At 53.7% G+C, this 21,577-nt stretch overlaps 1 protein-coding gene across 2 annotated transcripts in view; it reads right to left on the reverse strand.

The window, feature by feature from the left end:
• The window catches only part of CCN4 (cellular communication network factor 4), a 33,098-nt gene extending 22,358 nt beyond the window's left edge, over window positions 1–10,740 (reverse strand). For both annotated transcript variants that reach the window (XM_088844849.1, XM_055432709.2), the window contains exon 1: window positions 10,478–10,740. In XM_088844849.1, the coding sequence (XP_088700975.1) occupies window positions 10,478–10,549 (72 nt within the window). In that variant the 5' untranslated portion in view covers window positions 10,550–10,740. The remainder of the gene's footprint in view (window positions 1–10,477) is intronic.
• Between the last annotated feature and the right edge of the window lie 10,837 nt (window positions 10,741–21,577).

Raw genomic sequence — 21,577 nt, forward strand, 5'->3', positions numbered from 1 at the left:
TAGAAGTTCTTTGTCAGAGGTGTGTTAAACATTTACGCGTTTGGGAGAATGATACAATGCGTCTCACATACCTACCTCTGCTTCAGTAATTATCAGCTCTGTCCATCTTGTTTCCTCTGTTACTCCAGCTGCACACACACTTTCTCATTCTTGAGGATTTCAAGGCAAATCTCAGACCTCATGATTTTACCCGAAATCCCTCAGAGAGTGTCTCTAAAATACGGAGAGTTTTTTAAAATACCAGTTTTCATGCCAATACAATTGGTCACAATTTCATAATTTTCTCTGCAGCGAATACTTAGTCCATAATCAAACTCCACTGTCTCAAAGCTTTAAAAAGCAATCAGATGGTTTCTTTGAATCAAGAGCAAAATGAAGTCTTCACGGTCTGCATTTTGCCTTCTGTGCCTCTTCTATGAGTTTCTGCTCCAGGTCATCTAATCCTCGTGGCAACCCTGAGACAGGCTGCTTGTATAATCATCTCCCCCAGTTTACAGATGTGTAAACTGAGCCACAGAAAGGTCAGATCATTAGCCCAAGGCCACGCGCAAGCGGCAGAGTTGGGATTTGAGCCCAGTATCAGTTCTCTTAAGACATCACACTCAAGAGCCCACTGTGGGTTTTCTCAGGAGAGTCTAGGAGGGGCTGCAAAAGCTGGATGAGGAGGGAAGGGGTGGGGCTGTGGAAGCAGGGAGGACTTCCTGGAGGAGGAACCATTTGTCCTGCATCTTTAAAGGTTGAATGAGAATAGACCAGAAAGGCAGAGAGAGGGTCCAAGCCGAGGAATGGCAAGAGCAGGGAGCGTGCAGGAGCTGCAATGTGGCATGGTGCGGGAATGACCAGAGGTCACCGTTGCCAGGGCTTAGGATCCAAGGACACAGAGAAGGCAGACAGGGGCCACAGCAAGGGGACCTGAGGGCCATGCCTGGGGTGTGCGCACCTGGGGACTTTTCCTGAGTCAGTCAGTCCATCGTCAATGCCAGGCAATGACCGGAACAACCGTGCGAGGGCCGCTGGTGGTCCCCGCCTGACAGACGGGAAAACTGATGTCCACCAAGCTTAGAGACAGCCAGAAAATGGCACGCTCAGCTCTGACTGTGGGTCTCGTCCTCCCCCCATGAACTCCAAGGGACCCTTTCTCGCCCAATTTCCAGTTCATTCAACTCACAGGCCTGGCTGTGGTGGTGGCCATGGGCCGGCCAGGGAAGGGACCAGCCCTGGAGCAACAGCCAGGACAGACACGGGTGGGAGAAGTTGCCTGCGTTGAGTTCAGGCCTGTTCTGCTTAATATAAGGGAGGAGGCACCAGTCGTCCGGTAGAACAGAGGTGACCATCTTCAGCTCCTGAGGCCAGATCTTCAGTGGGAGTCCCCAGGTTCCAGCCCCCAGATCTGGAGTGTGGGTCCCCGGGTTCCAGCCCCCATGCTGAGACTGGCCCCAGGTAAGCCGCTTGCTCCCTGACAAGGCAGGCTGGGGTGAGGCAACCCCTCTGGCGCCATCCAGCTCTGTTGTCGCCAGCTTGCTAAGCCGGCCTCAGATAAGGTCTCCCCTCCCTCCACGGCTGGAGCCCGAGCCCACCCCCTTCCTCCTCCTGGATGGGGCCCTGACTCAGGCAGGGAGCACAGGACATAGGCAAGGGGCTGGCCCACAAGACACCCTAGGGAGGGGTGACCCCCCCCCTCAGCCCTGCGTGGGAAGTTCAGGTGTGTTCTTGAAGCTTGGATCTCAGGGAGGTCATTAAACTGTGCCTCAGTTTCCAGCTCAGTAAAGCGGGGATGATACAGGATCCTGCCAGTGACTGATACCTGTGGTCCTCAGTGCACTGTCCCCACAAGGGCTGGCGCTTTGATCCTTTCAGAGCTGAAGTTTGCATGTGTTGGGACATGTCTACTTGGAGTATGGGGCCAGAAACAGGCGGTGCGTGCGTGCGTGTGTGTGTGTGTGCGCGTTTGCGTGCGTGTGTGTATCCGTGTCGGGGGAGGCAGATTTGAACAAGGGCAGCAGTAGGAAGGACAGATAGATGACTACAGCTGCCCCCCACCCCCCACCATCCACTCAGCACCCGCCCACCAGCTTCTGCGGTCCAGGAACTCAGAAAAGCTGAGAAGGCAACACTTGCAACCCCAAAGTACCCCCATAGTCACTCTCTCATCGCGACCCCCAAGCTCTTTTCCGACTCATGCTCAGCAGCTGGCCTGCGGTCTGCCTCTGTCACTAGGGCTCCACGAGTGGGACTCTCAGGTCCCTTGTATGGATGAGAAGCTGAGGCCCGGCAGGGAGCGGGTAGCTGGGCCTTAGCCCCGGGCTGTACGCTGACACTGCCCCTGGGCCCCCACTGCATTCTGCTGAGGGCGCGTGCAGAGCAGCTTTCTTGCCTCCACTTTCAGGGAAAGAGATCACGGCTCAGAGACCAAACCCCGAGCCTGGACTAGAGCGGAGTCTTCTGCCTCCTCACTCTGAGTTCAGGAGCAAGCCTGTGGCTGCAGCTCGCCTGGTCAGTCCTCTCAGCAACCAGCTCCAGGCCGCTTTGTCAGAGTCCCCCCTTCCCCCTCCCAGCACAAAGCTTCCACTTGGAAAGGCCGGTGCGGCTCCCCTCTCCCCTCCATCCTACCCAGCCACCCAGGTTGGCTTCTGGTTCTGTTCATTAACTCATCCATGCATTGGGCACCTATACCGTGTGTTGCAGTGACAGCAAGCTGAGTGGAGACACTATCGGGTCCCGAAGGGAGAAAGCACCGGTACAGCTGGGGCAGGCACAGCACGTGCCAAGGCCCTGGTTTGTCTTGCAGGAGGAAAGGGTGTGAGGAAGGCAGCTCACAGGAGAGGCAGGGCCAGCTGAGAGCGCCAGCTGAGTGATGTGTTTCTCTCCCCCGAGTGAGAAAAAGGACTGTGGGGCCCACGGTGGGATGCCAGCTGTTCTAACTGGTGAGGGAGGCCGAAGGAAGCTTCTCAGAGGGGTACCGGTTACAAAGACATTGTGCCACGAACCGAGAAGGTAGGGAAGGCATTTCAGGCAGAAGGGACAGCAGGGGCAAGTACACAGAGGTGGAACACTCTAGTGTTTGGGAGAATGGCCCTCGAAGCTGGAAAGAAGGTGAAGGAGGGCGGTCCCAAAGGGTGAGGCTGGGAACCACACTCAGGCTGGTCTCACAGGAGGCGCTAAAGTGACGTTCAAGGAGCGCCGTCTGCTCCAGGCTCTGTACTCAGCACAGCCCATTCAGAGGTGGATGCCCTGGGGTCGCAGATGAGGAAACTGAAGCTCAAAAAGCTCAAGGCGATCTCCTGTCTGAATTCAAACTCTGTGGTTGACTCCACCTCATTCCAAGGGCAGAATCCGTTCTCTTCCCGCCAAGCTTCATGTGTGGACTTGCACCTCTGGTCCAGAGGGAATCCTGCGAGGTGTTAGGACGAAGGGCTCAGCCGAAAGAAGGTCCAGCTCCTCCTGTCAGTCGGGAGGCGTGGGGAGCTGGAGGTGCTGGGAGGGGAGGTTAGGGTGGAAAATGGCCCCAGGTTTCTGAGGGGGAGCTGATGGAGGCATTATTCATGGAGATGGGGACGCAGGTGGGACCAAGCTCTTCAACAAGGACCAAGTATTTACAAGGATGCTTCTCAAGCTTGCAAGACCTCGAGGATCGAGTGTGGTGAAAAGTGTTAAGACTCTGGAGTCCTGGACACCTGCACAGCCCACTCAGCAGCGCCGGGGGAGCTGGCATCAGTCTTTGCTGCAGCATCTGGGGATCCTAAGGACCAGGCCTGACTGGGTACCACTGAGGTGGCGGGACCCTGGGAGATTCAGCTGGTGGTGCGTTTCCCAATTTTATGAAACCAGGGGGTACACTCTGAGGGTCGAAGGAGGAGACACGGGCCAAAGGGGGAATATGTGGGGACACCGTGAAGGGAGGAAACACATCTAGAGGAACATCCCAGAACCTCAGCTTTTGGGGTGCCAGGCCAGCAATGTTCCTAATGGAGGGACAGTGGCCTGAGTTCCCCCCTAAGAATCATGGCAATGAGCCCCGCTCCTGGCCCACCCGGTGGATGAGTGTGGCCCTTGGATGGGGTCATGGCTCCAGCTGGAAGCAAGTTTGGGGTCAGGTCCAACCTCCTCATTTTCAGTATTAGCAAGCAAGCGCCGTGAGGGAAAGTGGCTTATCTAAAGTGACAGCGATGACTAGATGACTGACTCCCTGGACAAGCCCATCCTTCTACCCCAAGAGCAGGATCCAAAGTCCAGTGCTCTCAGAATGTTCCCTCCTCCCTTCTCCCCATCCAGTTCTGAGCCAGATCAGGGCACATGGCCTTTCTTTCTCTGCACCCTGAGACTCAACACAGATTCTGGGATGGGGAGAGGGAGGGAGGGCCCCTCCCTTCCTGTCCTTCAGGCCCGGAATCTCTTTCCCTCTCTCCCCGCTCACATCCCCACCAAGGCTGAGCAGAGTCATGGTCCGTGCCCCAAGCCTGGACTTGCCTCCGGATTAGAGGGACGGGATGAGCAGATTTTATCACCGCCCCTGGAATGCCCATCACTCATGTCTGAGAGGCCCTGTTCTTTCTCTGCTTCTGTCTCTCTCCCCCTGGGATGGAAGGAGGAGGAGGAGAGCTGGCAGATTATCAGGAAGTCAAGGCTGGAGGAGAGACCAGAGTCTCTCAATTCAGTGGTTTTAGAAACGATGTGTGCATGAGAATTATCGAGGTGTCAATTCATGTATGCTGGTGAGGGTGGGGAGGTCTCCCCAGGGATTCAGGCTCGGGGCCCCAGAACTGATTTTTTTCTCTCTCTCGCTGTCCTCTAAGCTTCCCTATCGGATTTTCAACACACTCCTCTGAGCTAAAAGTCTATCCCTAACACATGAGCCATCCTTGACGGTAGGGACTTGGCTGACAGACTATCATCACTTCTCTAGAAACAGGATGGGGCTGGGCACAGAGCAGGCCTGTTAGCATCCATGGAACAAATGAATGGATGGGCTAAGAAAATCTTAGTCACTGTTAACCTGACTCAGGGTTGGAAGATGCAAATCTCAAACCACCATCATCTTAATCACTGCCATCATATTCCCATCGCCATCACCAGCAGCACCAGCAGCATCGTCACCATCATCATTACCACCCCCAGCAGCAGCCGCCAACGTCGTCACCATCAGCATCACCACCATCAGTACCGCCAACGTCATCACCATCAGCATCACCACCCTCAGTACCGCCAACGTCGTCACCATCAGCATCACCACCCTCAGTACTGCCAACGTCGTCACCGTCAGCACCACCACCACCCTCAGTACCGCCAACGTCGTCACCATCAGCATCACCACCCTCAGTACTGCCAACGTCGTCACCATCAGCATCACCACCCTCAGTACCGCCAGCAGCACCATCAGCATCACCACCGTCGCCATTGTCATCATCATTATCTGTATTCCCCTCTCCTGTCTGATAACCCCCAAATCTTCCTTGACTCCCTCTACATGTGCTGAGAAGCAGGCCAGGACTTGGAAACCTTGAGCTCTTCTGAAGGTCAGCTCAGCAGTGAACCCAGCACTATCCACCGATTGCTCGGCCCCTCTTCTTGCCCAGCTGGTACTGAGCCTGGGGTCTTGATAAACCTCTGGTCACTTGTTTGGATCAGAACACTTGTCTGCAACCAGTGCTTCCACTCAAGACGGGACGCCCCTCCCCTGCTGTTTGGAAGGAGGGTCAGTTCCCATTCCCCTTGGCTGTGCTGGGGTCTTCGTGTGCTCTACCTCTCTTTCACTCTTTAATCATGCCAAGAGGATTAGTACCCAAGAAGCTAGTACTAATGTTATGCCTGTCTCATAGATGAAGAAACTAGCTCAGAGAGGCTAAGTTACTCATCTGAGGGTGCACAGCTTGGAAGGAGAGGAGCTCAGTATTTCCCCTTCCCCACTATAACCTTCCTATGTACACCTGTGTCTTTTAAGGCCAACACAGTCTAGTCAAACATAATGCGACTTCCAGATGGAATTGTATAATTTCTAGCAGTCATAGTAAAAAGCAAAGGTGAAATTTATTTCAATAATATACTTCATTTGGCCCAATATATTAACAGTATTGTCATTATTATCAAAATCATTATCAGTATCATCAACACAGTGTCAATAGCAAAAATTATCATGAGAATTTTGCACTGTGGATTTTACTCTTACAGCTCAGTTGGGGCCAGCCACATTTCAGGGGCTCAAGGACCTCATGTGGCAAGTGGATACTGGTTGGACGATGTAATGAGCCTGGTCTAGACTGTCATGAGCCCGCCTTGTAGGTGTATATAGATGCTCAGGATTGCGTGTCTAGAACACAGTGAGCGCTGGGTCAGTGTTAGCTCATTCGTGTTTCTGGGAAACTGGAGGTGTTGAATGACTGACGGATGCACTGAAGCCCTGCCCCAGACATCCTCAGTTGCAGGGTTCTCTTGCAAGCCTTCTTAGCCTGCCTGACTTCCCGGGTTGCGGTTGGCATCCTTCCCGGCTCCTCCCGGGATCCCACCCTGGGCCACGGCTGGCTCACCTCCCCGCCCCCAACATGTAACCTACGGGGTGTGTAGCAGCCCCTCCCCAAGCTCAGAGAATGGCAAAGGTTCCTGGGAGGAATTCCAGGGTTTATGTTTGTACAAAGACAGCCTCCTGGCGTTTGGCTGCTTTGCTGGCATAGGGCAGGGGCCTTTCCTGAAACCTGGGAGGGGGGCGGTGAGTCCACAGATGGCCTGGGGGTGCTGCTCAGCCCGAGGTCAGGATCTGGTCTCCCACGGAGCACTGTTCTTGTGCCCAGTCCAGAGGGTGAGCCCTGGCCAAGGGCCGTGCCCAGGTGGGACGTGTCTGTTCCAGCCACGCTCTTGCCAGCATCCTGGGCCAGCGGCAAGCAGGAGGGGCTCAGATCCGGGAGCAGAGCGTCCAAGTTGCCGGAGGGGGGCTCTGGGCAGGGAGCTGATGGGTGTGGGGCCTGGGGTGGGGTTTGAAATGCTAGCTCAGGTCCCCACTATAGACAGGGGTTGTAAAGAAGGCGTCTCACTGATGCTCCTGCAATCTTTTAGAAGGGAATGTGCCACTTATACAGAGCTACGTTATCCTGCAGTCGATTCCAGAGGCTGAGGGTGGGCTTGCGTTTCACACCCAGCTCAAGCATCCTCACTCCATGGGGATATATACCTTCAGACAAGCCACAGTCACTTACAGACACACACACATGCGCTTGTACCCCTGTGCACACCCACACACATTTCTACGGGAGAAGAGACAAGAGTCTCAGCCTTACACAGACTATCAGAGACCTCACATGTGCCCCAGAACTTATTAGCACAGCATTTGTGTTCAATCCCTGGGTCGGGAAGATCTCCTGGAGAAGGCAATGGCAGCCCACTCCAGCCTTCTTGCCTGGAAAATCCCATGGACGGAGGAGCCTGGCGGGCTATAGTCCATGGGGTCGCAGAGAGCCAGAAACGACTGAGCGATTCACTTTCTGTGTGTCCTGGTCACACGCCCCTGAGACACTTCCCTCCATCAGCTCTGTGTTCACTCCTTGGCCCCAGGGAGCTTGCGGCAGGCTCAGGTTGTCAGCCCCGATTAACAAGAGAAGACGGGGAGGTCCAAGTGGTTAGGGGACCAGCCAGTGGAGGGCCTGTACCCAGCCTCGCTCTCCTGGACGGCATCACCCCTGTCACCTCTCGTTCCCACAGAGAGGCTGTTCCCTGCCCCTCCAGCCTCATAAGCTGCACAAGGACACGGACCAGGGAGGCAGGAGGATGCACCGCTGAGAGCTGACCTAAGTTCAAATGTCAGTCCCACTGACTGCTAGCTGTGTGACCTTGGGCAAATTACTGAGCCTCTCTGAGCTTGAGTGTTAATCTACAAAGAAGGATGACTGTGTCTGCTTAACAGTATTGCTATGAGAATGTAGGAGATGCTTAATAAAGAATCATAAGAGAGTAGGCTGGAAACGTATACACTGTCTTACAAAACAGAGAGCCAGTGGGGATTTGCTGTGTGACTCAAACCTGGAACTCAAACCAGGGCTCCGTGACAACCTAGAGGAGTGAGATGGGGTGGGAGGTGGGAGGGAGGCTCAAGAGGGAGGGGACATGTGTATACCTGTGGCTGATTCATGGTGATGTACGGCAGAGACCAACACAATATTGTAAAGCAATTATCCTCAAATTAAAGGTAAATGAATTTTTAAAAATATCATTTGGATGAACTGAGGAAGGTCTTATGTATATAAATAGATAGCATTTGGTGCAGCAACACCCCCCCGACCCCCCACCCCAGCAATGTAGACCCTTTCTCTTAGCACATGGGAAGTCCTCAATACATGAAGAAGGAAAAAAACAAAACAGACAAAGAGATGGAGAAACAAGGCCTGCCTGTGGTTCAACTCTATCATATGTTACATTCCCGAATATTCTTGGCTGTTTTTCTGAGCTCTCTGCCCTGTCCAGCTCCTGGATTTATCTCTTCCTGTGCTGGCTTCTTCCTCCTTCAATTACAGAACTTTGATAATGTTTTACTATCTGATGCGGCAAGTCCTCCCTGACAATTCAACTTCCCTGAAGCTTTCTTGGCAGTTCTCACCGACTTTTTTCTTCCATATAAACATTTATCATCATTTATTATTTTTTTTCCTTTAAATACCTCCAAGACCCTGAGTGGACTCACAGTCCCCTTATATGTGAGCTTGGGGAGGATGAGCATGGATGGAACCTGGCTCTAAAGCAAAGTGCCGGTTGGTGGTATGTGTCTCCCAGCCCTTGATGGGCGCGTTAAGGCTCTGTGTGGGGAGCTCCTGAATCACACAACAGTGTTAGGGGATTACCGTGGGTCCCCAGAGAAGGTCCTGGTCAGGGGGAGAGGAGAGGTAACCCGTCTCCTCTCAGAAGCCTTCCCTCCATCCTGCTGCTGAGGCCGTCTGGACTCCCAGCTCCTGTGCTGCACGTCCCCTCAGCCAAGCCTGTGGACCTGTAGCCCCTCTTTCCCAGGGGAGAAACTATCTCCCTCCTGAGGAGGTGGTCGGTGTTCCCTTGTACTTGGACACCCCCACCCCCAGAATCTCTCTCTCCTCCTCCTCACTCAGACTTCGCTGCCCTACCCTACTCACCTCTGCTCCATCCACCCCCTGTCTCCCAGACACAGCAGTTCTGAAATAAAGGCTGCTGTGGCACCTCCTGGTTGCCTGGATCTGCAGGAAAGAGTGGCATTTGGCAAAAAAAAGATCTAAGTTTGAATGCTTCCACTTATTGATGGTGAGACCCTGGGCAAGTCCCCAGCTTGCCCCTGTCTGTTTCTTTCATTCATAAAATGGAATTAATATCCTTTTTATTTGGCTCAGCACCAGTTACTAGGCAAGAGCCACACAAGGCAGGAAGGCTTCAACAGTGAGTCACCAGCTCTACCTGCCCGCATCATGCACTCCACCATGCTTGGAGGAACACCTACCTCCCAGCGCCTATGAGCAACTGGCCTATGGTCAGCTCTGAGCCTCAGATCTGGTTGAACCAGAACCTGTGTCTTCGAGCCCACGGGCAAGTAGCTTACCCCCTCCAGCCTCAGTTTCCTCATCTGGAAACGGGGCACATCAACTCCCAAGAAAGCTGTCTGTGGGAGTGGGTAATGAACTCCCTCCCGCTGTCCTCTGCCAGCCTCTTGGCCTCACTCCTGGCAGCAGGCCCTGGCCTGGGCCGTGGGCTCTTGGATTCAGAAGCTCTTTGCAGCTGCCCACCTCCTGCCTGCCCTGTGCCTGCTCCCTGCCCCGAGCCAGCTGCCTGGCTCCGAGCTGCCACGTGTCTCGCTCCCTGGCTTCTCGGAGGTGCAGACCTTCCTCCCTTCCCCTCGGTGTGCCCCGGGATGGAGGTGGGAGACAGAGAACCCTCCAGGTCCCCCTGAGCCAGCGGGTATCTTCTATAGAACCCAAACGTGCATGCTTCATAAACTTCAGAGAGCCCAAGGCGGTTGTAGTTGGAGGATCATCACGAGACCTGTGGCACAAGTGAGCGCTTTTGTTGAAAGCTGGCCTGTTCCTTCCAATTCTCCTTGGTCCTTTCCACCCCCTCTTGTAGTATCTCCAACACTTGGAGACTCATTTCCCAAACCCAAAGGCTAGAAGTCTAACAACAGTCTTCCTCACTTTACACTGCTCAGAGAGTGAGTGACTAGCCTGAGGTCACACAGCCAGTCTGGGCAGACCTCGGTGTGGAGCCCAGGCCCCCTGACTCCCATTTCCTCTGAGTACCCGCTTTCTACTGCATTTCAGGTGGGAAATAAAGGGCGTAGAAGTCTTGTTCAGTTTGTTTCCCCAGGTACTGGCCAGAGGAAACGGGACCAGCTGTCCCCAGCGGCCGGACTCCTCACCCTGGGGCTCGTCCTGGCTCCTCTGTGGACACTTCCCTGCTCGCCCCCCGACATTTCAGCCCTTCTCATCCCCCCCACCCATACAGCAGGACCAGTGGGGACAGTGCCCCTCGGGGCAGGACTCACCGTGGCCAAGGTGCTGCCCGCTGCTGCTGCTGCTGTCACTGCCACCAGCGTCCAGGGCAGTAACCACCTCATGCCTGGAGGTCAGTGGCCAAGGCATCTACGGAGTAGCCCAGAGGATCCGGCCACTTCTCGGGGGAGTTGGACCAAGACTGACCTGGCCCATCAGAAGTGCCAGATACGCCTCTTCCCGCAGCCCTCGGGGGGTTTTATTAAAGCAAGATCTGACGTCAGGGTTAAGGACAAACCCTGCATTTTCCTCTGAAAAAACTTTTCCTGTCTCTCTCTCTTTTTTTTTTCTTTCTTCCCTCTGTCCCCACCTCCAACCCAAGCTTGGCCAGCCTCCCCGGCTCTGACAGCTCTTAAAGGGAAAGTTACAGGGCTGTGATTTTGCACCGGGGGTGTGGTAAAACCTCACAGAAGGAGCCGGGGTCATCCTCCCTGGGCATTTCTCAAAGGTGGGGAGGGGGAGCCAGTGGAGGGGAGCCAGCGGAGGCAGGCGGAGATCCAGTTTCAGGGCCTGGTGTTGGCAGGGGCTTTGAAAGCGCTCCCAGTGGAGAAAATCAACTCCCTCCCGTCCCCTCCGGCTGCTCTTACTTCTGGTTTGCATTTGTCATCTTTCACTCCTCTTTCTCTGGCTGCAAGAAATGAGGATAGCTTTAGTCCACTGATCTCAAAATGGTCGGAATTCACAAATGAGCTCAGAGCTGGAGCCATGATACCATCACTACCCCCTCTACAAATTAAAGCCCTGGTTTCCATTTGTGGGCATTCCCTCCCCTGCTCTTAGCCTGAAGTCTTGGATACTGGCGGGCTAAAGTTCATGGGGTCACAAAGGGTCAGACGTGACTGAGTGGCTAACACACACACACACCCTTGGGTACTGGGGCTGTCTCCCTGCATCTGGGTGGTTATTGTCCCTGGTGGGTTCGGACTGCCTGGCTGTCATGCTCTGCGGCACACTTGCCACACCGGTAAGGAGGTCTCCTTTGGAGCCTGGTCTGCCCTCATCCAGCCCCCTCACCCCCACGTGGACCTTAGCCACAGACTCCTGTTGGTTGGTTACTGACCACCCTTCTCAGAGCCACCAGAGCAAAGCTTGGCAAATAGAACTAAGGTGATGGCATTCTCTCAGTCCCAGCCTCCCTAAGCCTGCCCACTGACTTCGCGTGGGATTCCCTGTCCTGGTGTGGCCGCCGGGCCAGCTGCCTCCCTGGCCTCATTTTTCTCTTGCTTCTCCTTCCTCTGCACTGCACTCAGCCTCGGCAGACCCCGTGCTGCTCGTCTCATTCCCCAGCAAATCCCCATCCCTGGACCTCAGTGGAAGCCGTCTCCCCGGTGGTTTTCATAACAATTACTCCATGTTTTCCCTTTCCCTGTAACTTAAACAAGGGGATGGCTGAACCACGTGTGGCTGCTTGGAAGCGGTGGCAGGTTTGTGTCTGTGGAGGGAGTTTATGACTACAGACATGACCCTGTAAGAGGTGGCTCTGATGATTTCCCCATTCACTGACCTAAGGGTGGGCCTCTTATCCAATTCCGGCCAGTGAAACAGAAAGAGAATTTTGTGGGGTACTCCTAGAAAGGATTTCATTCCTCAGGAGATGGAACAAACTTCTCTACCCATTGTTTTTTCCCTTGAGTTCAAAGGTGATGGTTGGAGTTGCAGCAACCATTTTGAGCATACAAGGCACAAGCTGGAGGATGAAAAGCTAACGTGCTGAGGATGGTGGAAGAGAAGCAGGGAAAGAGCCTGGGTCCTTGGAACCCAAGGTGTTACCGAGTCAAAGTTGGACCTTCAGACTTCCCGTGTATGGATGAGAGATTCAGAGTAATTTGTTCCCTGAGCCAGACACATCCTAACTAATAGATGGGATTTATAGAAATCATGTATATAAAGTGGCAGTGAAGATATCTGTCACACAGGAACTATCCAATAAGTGTCAGTTCTCGTTTTGTTCTCATGAGCATACTTGATACTCTTGGAAACAAATTCTTTGAGGCAAGCACTGCACAAAAGTGTGATTAAAGGAGTCACCACAAGGTGGATGGTATTACCGTTCTATGTTATGAGGAAGGGGAAAAGGGAACTCAGAGACATCAGGCCCTAAATTAGTGGCAGGCGGGAAATTGGAGCCAAAGTCTTTGAACCCTGACAACAACCGAACACTTCCAAGCAGGCTTGACCTGCCAAAGTCCCTCAATGTTCTGTACTAAGAGTGAAGCTGAACCCAGAGAACGCCAGAGTTGCTTTCAGGAAATCTGATTGCCACAAGCATTTGTAACAGACAAACTCATAGGGTTCCCTGGCTGCTCAGATGGTAAAGTGTCCACCTGAAAAGCAGGGGACTCAGTCTCGATCCCTGGGTCGGGAAGATCCCCTGGAGAAGGAAATGGCAACCCACTCCAGTACTCTTACCTGGAGAATCCCATGGACAGAGGAACCTGGCGGGTTATAGTCCGTGGGGTTGCAAAAAGTCAAATACAACTGAGCGACTAACACTTTCACCTCAAATTGTGATCGAAATACTGGCCCCTTGTGCCTACTGGTGAAGCCAGGATGGTTCAGCTGGCCCCACTGGCAGCTGCCATTCTTCGCCGCCAAGGAAACCTGGGGTGAGGTGGCACTGCGGCCCGGGTAGGGCAGCAGGTTAGGAGGAGAAGCACCTGGGGCACCGCCACAGCCCTGCGGCTCGCGGGTGAGCCTTGGGCAGCCAGCAGTCCTGCTGCGCCTCTGTTTGCCTGCTGGAAGGAACAGGACCATATTAGTGCCTGCCCAAGTGATCACTAGGAGGCCAAAGCAGACACTTCAGTGCATCCCTGCATTTGTGGGTGGAGGAGCCAGGATGGGCCACAGCCCAGGCTGGTCTGATTGGGTGGTGGCCTTGTGTCCATCCTGTGTCAGGGGTTAAGGGTCTTGGCAGATCTCATGATGCTGCCCAGGGTCAGGGTGTCTGGGGTCAGTCAGCCTTGGTGAGTGGGGGTCCAGGGTCAGGCATTTCCTGCGTGTGAGTTGGGAAATCTCTAAGTGACTAGCCGGTGGTGCCAGAAATAGTAGCTGCATTTATGGAGCATCTATCATGTTCCTGCAGACCCTTGCCATCTCATCGAATCCTTGTCTCAGGATATATTATGCCCATTCTACAGATGAGAAAATGGAGGCATAGAAAGACAAGGTTACTTTCTCCAGTCATTAGGCTTCTGCATGGCAAAATTGCCATCAGGACTTAGACCTATGTGCTGTGGTTAGTTACTCAGCCGTGTCTGACTCTGTGACCCCATGGACTGTAGCCTGCCAGGCTTCTCTGTCCATGGGGATTCCCCGGGCAAGAATACTGGAGTGGGTTGCCATGCCCTCCTTCAGGGCATCTTCCCAACCCAGGGATCGAACCCAGGTCTCCCACATTACAGGCAGATTCTTTACTGTCTGAGCCTCCAAGGAAGCCCAGACCTGTGTGGCCCCAAACAATTTTATTTTCAATAGACCAAGCTGCTCCATGGGGGGAACAAATAAGTGAATAAATGCAGGAAAGAATGCAGTAGATGGATAGACGAATGAGCAGGTGGATGAAACACTGAATGCATGGGAAGATGATTCTGCTGTTTGGAGCAGTGCATCCACCAGGTCTCCCCCGGATGGGCTCTGCATCTGTCGTCTTCCACATCTCCCTTCTCTGCCCACTCCGCCTGACTCCAGCTTTATCCCCCACCAGCTTCCTCCATTGCCCTGGCCCAGGCTTGTTGGTTTAGCTATTGACTGTCTCCCTCCTGAACAGTGAGGTCCACGGGTGAGGCCAGGTCCTTGCCTGTCTGCCTCTCCGGGCCGCAGCCTGGCAACCCACAGAACCCAGCACGCGTTAGAGGCAGACTTCAAGTGAAGGGTCAGAGCAGTGAAGGACACAGATGGACGAAGTAGTGACAGGATGGCTAGATTGAGGAAAGAAGGGAGGAAGGAAGGAAGGCAGACAGGCCTGGAGGGAAAGACCCATAAATTCACTTGACTTTTTGCCACCTGATGCGAAGAACTGACCCATTTGAAAAGACCCTGATGCTGGGCAAGATTGAAGGGGGAGGAGAAGGGGTGATAGAGGATCAGATGGTTGGATGGCATCACCGACTCGATGGACATGAGTCTGAGCAAGCTGTGGGAGTTGGTGATGGACAGGGAGGCCTGGCGTGCTGTTGTCCATGGGGTTGCAAAGAGTCAGACACAACTGAGCAACCGAACTGACTGATTGGCTGGCTGACTGACTCAGGCCAAACTCTGCTCCTCAAAGTCCCTGGAAGAAAGCGTAGCCCATGGTAGGTCTTCAGAATCCATTTGTGGAAAGAGGAAGCTCAGGAGTGAAGGGAAGACAGGGCTGAGCTGTGTCTGGAGGGTCTAGTCAGCAGGAATGTGTTGGTGGGGCTGGATGGGGAACTGCACCTCCCAGGCGGGGGGCCCAGGGCCACCCCACGGGGTTATTCACCTCCACTGTCTGTAATTCATTGCCTCCTGCATGGCACAGGGTTCATGGCCCATTGCCAAGGCCGCACAGGGCCCCTCTGAACCCAGCATTTCCCTGCTCGCTCCCCTCATCCCTACACCTCACGCCTCTCCCCACCTAACAGCAGGATCCCTGAGCAATGTGTATTGCTGTGCTTAGTCACTCAGTCGTGTCCAACTCTTGTGACCCCATGGACTGTAGCCCACCAGGCTCCTCTGTCCCTGGGATTCTCCAAGAAGAACACTGGAGTGGGTTGCCACTTCCTTCTCCAGGGGATCTTGCCCTACCTAGGAATCGAACCCGGGTCTCCTGCATTGCAGGCAGACTCTTTACCTACGGAGCTATGAGGGAGGCCTCCGTGTGTATGTAAGGATCCCTGTAAGGTATGGAGTGGTGGTCTACTTAATTATTGCACGTCGAGCACTAAGGACCGGCTAAGCTCCTCTCTGAGAACCTCGCAGGTCTGTGTTCATCTCTTCCCCTCTTTACGTGGAGGAAATCAAAGAGCTAAAGGGCCAGCCAGAGATGACCCAGCCGGTAAGCAGCAGAGAGCAGATTCACGGCGGACAGTGGAGCCGGGTGAGTCTGCCCCACAGGTAAAGAGCAGGATGCCACAGGTCCATCCTCCTTCCGTTCCCCTGGTCTGTTCCAGTTCTCCGACCTCTCCAGCTACCTCTTTCCAGAGTGTGCTTTCCACCTGCTGCCCTGGTTTCCCCAGCACTCAGCCTTCGGGTCCTGCCTCGTCCTACCTTCCAGCGAGGGGCCCTCCTGTGACCCTGACTCTCCACCTTCCAGACCTGGTGGGGCCTTTCTCTGGGACTCAGGCCTTGGCACGAGCTGGTGCCATCACCGTGTGGTTCAGTGCCACCGGCACAGGCCTGGGTCGGTCTCCTGTCCCCGACACGCATCTGCTGTGCGACCTTGGAGAAGTGCCTTCACCCCTGTGTGCTGACTGCCTTCTCCCTAAAACGGGGATGAAGGAGGCACCGATCACTGTGAATTGCTTCCGGCACAGAGTAAGAAGGATATATCAGACAGGAATGAGATGGCTGGATGGCATCACCGACTCGATGGACGTGAGTTTGAGTGAACTCCGGGAGTTGGTGATGGACAGGGAGGCCTGGCGTGCTGTGATTCATGGGGTTGCAAAGAGTCGGACACGACTGAGCAACTGAACTGAACTGAACTGAACTGAGCTCACAGCAGACGCTCAGGAAACCCCCTCCTCCATGATGACAAGGAGTAAATTCTCCCTTGGTCTCTGGACGGGGAGTGCTCAGAGCAGGGTCTGGACGGGGGCATATCTGGGCCCTTATCCTGACCCGATAGACGGCGGGCACTCAGGGCATGTGCAAGGGAGGACGGGGAACCACAGCAGGGGAGGACGGGGGACCGCAGCGGGGGAGACTCCATCCCTGAGGAGGCCCTGCCTCCACGTCCGCCCCTCCCGGCCCAGGGTCCCTGCACCCAGCTGTGTGTGAGTTCTCCTTCAGTTTGAGTGCAGTTTCTCAGCGGTTCCTCCAACAGACCTCCCAGAGCCACTGTAAATAAATTCCAAAGACGGGCTGGTAGAGGGGGCTTAAAAACAGAGACCTGTTGAGAGCATTCCGACGCCAGACAGTAAGGCTTCCTTGACCAGAGCCAGATGCACAGAGCATTCCAGCGACTCCCGGGGCCAGGCGCCCAGAGGCTCCGGACCTGCTTACAGCTTATTTGTCTGTCATTTGTTTATCCCGGGGCTACTCAGACGCACACCACACCTCCCACTCCCCGGGTGGGGTGGCAGAGGCCTTGTGCAGAACCAAGCCAGTTGCTTCAGAAACCAAAGGAGATGAGGGTGGCTGGTCAGCTCTGCCCCCTGCTCCCTGTGATGCTGTCTGGCTGGCCCACGTGGGGTTCTGCCTTTCTCCCTGGGGCACCCCGATGAAGGGTGACCCTGGGCTCCAGGTCTGCTTAGAGGCCAACCCGTCTAGGTAACTGTCCCTCCTGCCCTAGCCGAAACAGCTAGGTCGGCTCTGGGAGGGTCACCGGGCAGTCCCCAGCCAACTCCCCTGAGGCTACTCATTTCCGGAGCCGTGGCTGACTTGGGCAGAAGCTCACCTCTAGCGCCAGCCGTGGTTGCAGGTGGGGACCCCTTGGGAAGGTGGAAGAGAAGAGCAAGGGCTTTGGGACCAGGCAGGCCCATGTCAAACACTCACTTTGTTACATATCAGTTGAGCCTCAGTTTTCCTATCTGTAAAATGGGGGTGATGATAATAGCTATTCCCCAGGGCTTTGACAGAGATGAAATTGGTTCTCAGAGTGTGGTAGATGCGGAATAAATTAATATTCACCACAGACTCTCTTCCTGTGTGCCCCACCGCCCACCGCGGGTCACCTGGGTCCCTCCCCCCCAGCTGTGAGTCTCCAGTCCTCAGGAAGTCTGAGGCTGGGACACAATGTCCCCTCTTCTTCTCTGTCCCACCTCCTCCAGTAAACTCTCCCAGTCCTCCTGGTTTTTAGGGTGAGTGTCTCTGCTGGTTTCTTTGATGAAACTGATTGGGGATGTGTGCAAAGGGGGAAAGAGAAATAAAACCAGTACCGCCCTGGCCTGACTGGCTCCCTGCCAGTGCCTGGCAGCACCCAGGGGCTTCTTCCCTGAAAGGGAGGCAAGGTCCGTGCCTTGAAGACCCCTGAAGACCAGATGCAAACGTGTCCTGAACCCTTCCTCCTGGAGACTCCCTCCAGCCCCAGACCTGCAAGACCTCTGGACATCTCCAGGCTTCCAACCTGCCCCACGGCTGTGCCTCAGACAGACAGGTGGTTATGCCCAGTTTTCTTTTAAGAGCAACTTATTAAAGTATAACATACAGGAAACCCCACAAGTCTTTTTAACATTTTTTAATTTATTCACTTATTTTTGACTGCATTGGGCCTTTGCTGCAGTGAGGGCTTTCTCTCTAGTTGCGGCGAGTAGGGACTACTCTGCAGTTGCATGGCAAGGGCTTTCCATTGCAATGTTTTCTCTTGCTGAAGAACACAGGCTCTAGGGTGCATGGACTGAGCATTTGCGGCTCCCAGCCTCTAGAGCACAGGCTCAATAGTTGTGGGATCCCTGGCATATGGGATCTTCTTGGACCAGGGGTCGAACCTGTGTCTCCTGCACTGACTGCTTTCTTACCCTCTGAGCCAGCAGGGGAGTCACCCTGCCCCCTAGTCTTAAGTGTGCAGACTGATCAGTTTGACCCACAAGTTAGGCCCGCACCCATGTACACCTGATCAGGGAAGGAAGGCTGCCTCACAGCCCCCTCCCCACTGATGCCACCTTCATGAAGTCACGGTTACGGCTTCTAGCACCGTAGATTCATGTTGTCTGTTCTGGGAGCCCCACGCAGAAGCATCCATGTCCTGCTCCTTTGCTTCTGGACTTTTTGGAGCAACACCTCATCTGGGGAAGTCATCGTGGGATCACTGCAGCAGGGGCTGCTTGGATCTGCAGGGTTGTGAGTTCTGTCCAATGGTGCGGTGCAGGGGCGAGGCCACAGACCCAGGCCTTGGGACCCACCCTGTCCTCTGCCATGGGGGATCCAGCAGGGACTCTGCCTCTACATTCTGTTTTCACTCCCGGAGCTGGGCTCCAACTACAAGGATTCCTGGGCAGAAGCAAGCCTGTGGGCGATAGAGGGGCCACGGGGCCACAGAACACCCTTGTCAACTCCACGCCCCCTGGGAGCTGGCCCTGTGTCAAGCATTCAGCAGTCACTCAAGAGATGATAGTTACAAAAATAAAGCTCCCCTACAAGAGGACAATGCCATCGACGGCGTGGGATTTTTGTGAGCACTAAATCAAAGAGAGTGCTTCTTTGTGCCTCCAGTTCCCAGGATAGGAGCTGACATGGGTGGCTTATACGTGCTGGGTTCTTGCCCAAGCCCTCCCCGTATTTGTTTGCTTGCTGTTTTTAGGGCAGTTTTACGGTTAAAATAAAACTGAGAGGAAGGCACAGAGGTTTCTCTATACCTACTACACCTACACACGCATAGCCTCCTCCATTCTAAACATCACTCGCCAGAATGGTATTTTTTTGTTTACCAAGAATGAACCAACATTCATGCATCTTATCACCCAGAGCCCATAGTTAGGTCCACTCTTGGTGTGGTGCATACAATGGGTTTGAATAAATGTCTAATGATACGTGTTGACCATCACAGTATCGTGTAGAGTAGTTCCACGTCCCCCAAAATCCTCTGTTATTCATCCCCCATCCTTCCTAGCCTCTGCAAACCCCTGACCTTTTTACTGTCTTTGTAGTTTTTTCTTTTTCCAAAACATCATACAGTTGCACTCTTACAGCATATAGACTTTTCAGAGTGACTTTTTTCACTTAGCCATATACCCTTAAGTTTCTTCCTTACTTTTAATGTCTTTTTATTAAAGTCATGTCTGTTTTGGTGCTGAATAGTATTCCACTGGGTGGCTTATTTCCTTTTAGTGCTGAGTAATATTCCATAGGGTGGCTTCCCAGGTGGCACAGTGGTAAAGAATCTGCCTGCCAGTGCAGGAGATGCAAGAGACACAGGTTCAATCCCTGGGTCAGGAAGATCCCCTGGAGTAAGAAATGGCAACTGACTCTAGTGTTCTTGCCTGGGAAATTCCATGAACACAGGAGTCTTTGGGGCTACAGTCCATGGAGCTAAAGATGGCCTGACCCGACTGAGCGACTGAGCACGCAGCACTCCCTATCTGGATGCACCGGATTATTTACCCACTCACCAACCAAAGGACATCTTGGTTGCTTCCAAGTAAAGACAGTTACGAATAAAGCTGCAATACACATCTGACTCGATGGACATGAGTTTGAACAAACTCCAGAAGATAGTAAAGGACAGGGAAGCCTGGAGTGCTGCAGTCCATGGGGTCACGAAGTGTCAGACACGACTGAGCGACTGAACAACACCACCACATCTGTGGGCAGAGTTTTGGGTGGCCATAAACTAGAGTAAATACCAAGCAGCACAGTTGCTGAGTTGTACATAAGACCATGTGTAGTTTTGTGAGAAACTGCCAAACTGTCTTCTGAAGTGTCCTTGCCATTTGCATCTTTACCGGCAGTGCCCGGGGGTTCCTGCTGCTCTGAACTCTCATCAGCATTTGGGGCTGCCAGTGCCCTAGATTGGGACCATTTCAGGAGGTGGGGGGTAGCATCTTGTTGTTTTGATTCATCACTCAGAACCACTGGACAGGCAGGCGCTAACATCCTTCCCATATTACTGAGGCAGAAACCTGTGTTCGCAGAAGTAATGACCTAAAAACAGGGGCTTTCCTAGTGGCTCAGAAGGTAAAGAATCTGCCTGTAAAGCAGGAGACGTGGGTTCGATCCCTGGGTCAGGAAGATCCCCTGGAGGAGGGCATGGCAACCCACTCCAGTATTCTCTCCTGGAGAATCCCAATGAACAGAGGAGCCTGGCGGGCTACAGTCCATGGGGTCGCAGAGAGTCGGACGCCACTGAGCAACTAAGTGCAAGCACACGGGGGTGGAGCTGTGGCTCAGACCCTGGGATGTCAGTGCCCTCTTCCAGCTTTATGACTCTCTGAGCGGGGAGGGGTTCTCAGGGCTCTTGAGCGCTCAGAGGAGGAAGAGCGTGGCCTGGAGTCCTGGGTGGGTTTGCAGGAAAAGCTGTGTTGCACTGGGTTGTGGAGACTGCCCTGAGTTTGGGTTGGCAGCAGGTGGGAAGGAAGCCGATTCCAGGCTGGGAAGCAGTGAGCAGCTCTGCTGTGGAAAGGAGCTTCATGTTACACTTGTCCTTGGCTCTGAGGCTTTCCAAAGCACTCGTGGAAAGAACGCTGGAGAAGCAGGTCTCAAGCCAGCCTGTGCCAGGAGACACTCCCGCCTCTAAGCCACGCTGGGGGAGCCGGCGTGTCTTCATTCTTGAGGCCCAGGGCATCTGACAAGCCTCAGATGCAGTCTAGTGTTGACCAGAAATTCTCAAAAGTAATCGTGCATGGGATTCACCTGGAAGCGTTTAAAATGTACAGATTCCCAGGACTGCAACCCAGAGGTTGTGAGTCAGTGTGTCTGGGAAGGGCTGCAAATTTGCTTTTAAACAAACACTTCCTGGAGAGTCTGAAAGAGGGCTTCCTTGGAGCCTGATTTGAAAAACAGAGCAGAGTAAATAAGCCTGAGCTATGATGCAAGCTGGTCTGGACCTGATCCAAGCTCCTGCCCCACCAGAGGCTCTCAAGGATGCTGAAGCTCCCTCATCGATTCATGTCCCAAAGGCTTGGAGAAGGAGTGGTCTCTGGCCCCTCCCAGGGGAAATAACTCAAGATGAGCAAACTGTATTAAAAAAAAGAAAACAACCATCCCAGCAACCCAGTATTCTTAAGTCCATCATGGAAGACTAAGGAAATTCTAGCATTTCAACTGGCATGACCACCTTTAGATACAGTCTCAGGGAATTGGCCAAATCAACTGTTAGAACTACTCACAGCTGCTTAAACTGGCATGTTAAACCCATAATCCCTAGCTAGTTAGATCATATCAACAAATAAAATCTAATTTAATACCATGTTCCTTTCACCTTGATCCAACATTCTGTGACTCACTCCTACACATATGACCCAAGTGCCTGTTGATAT

Source organism: Moschus berezovskii, chromosome 16, assembly GCF_049115385.1.
Source record: "Moschus berezovskii isolate FMDL1 chromosome 16, NW_MosBer_1.0, whole genome shotgun sequence".
In the NCBI taxonomy this organism is placed as follows: Eukaryota; Metazoa; Chordata; class Mammalia; order Artiodactyla; family Moschidae; genus Moschus; species Moschus berezovskii.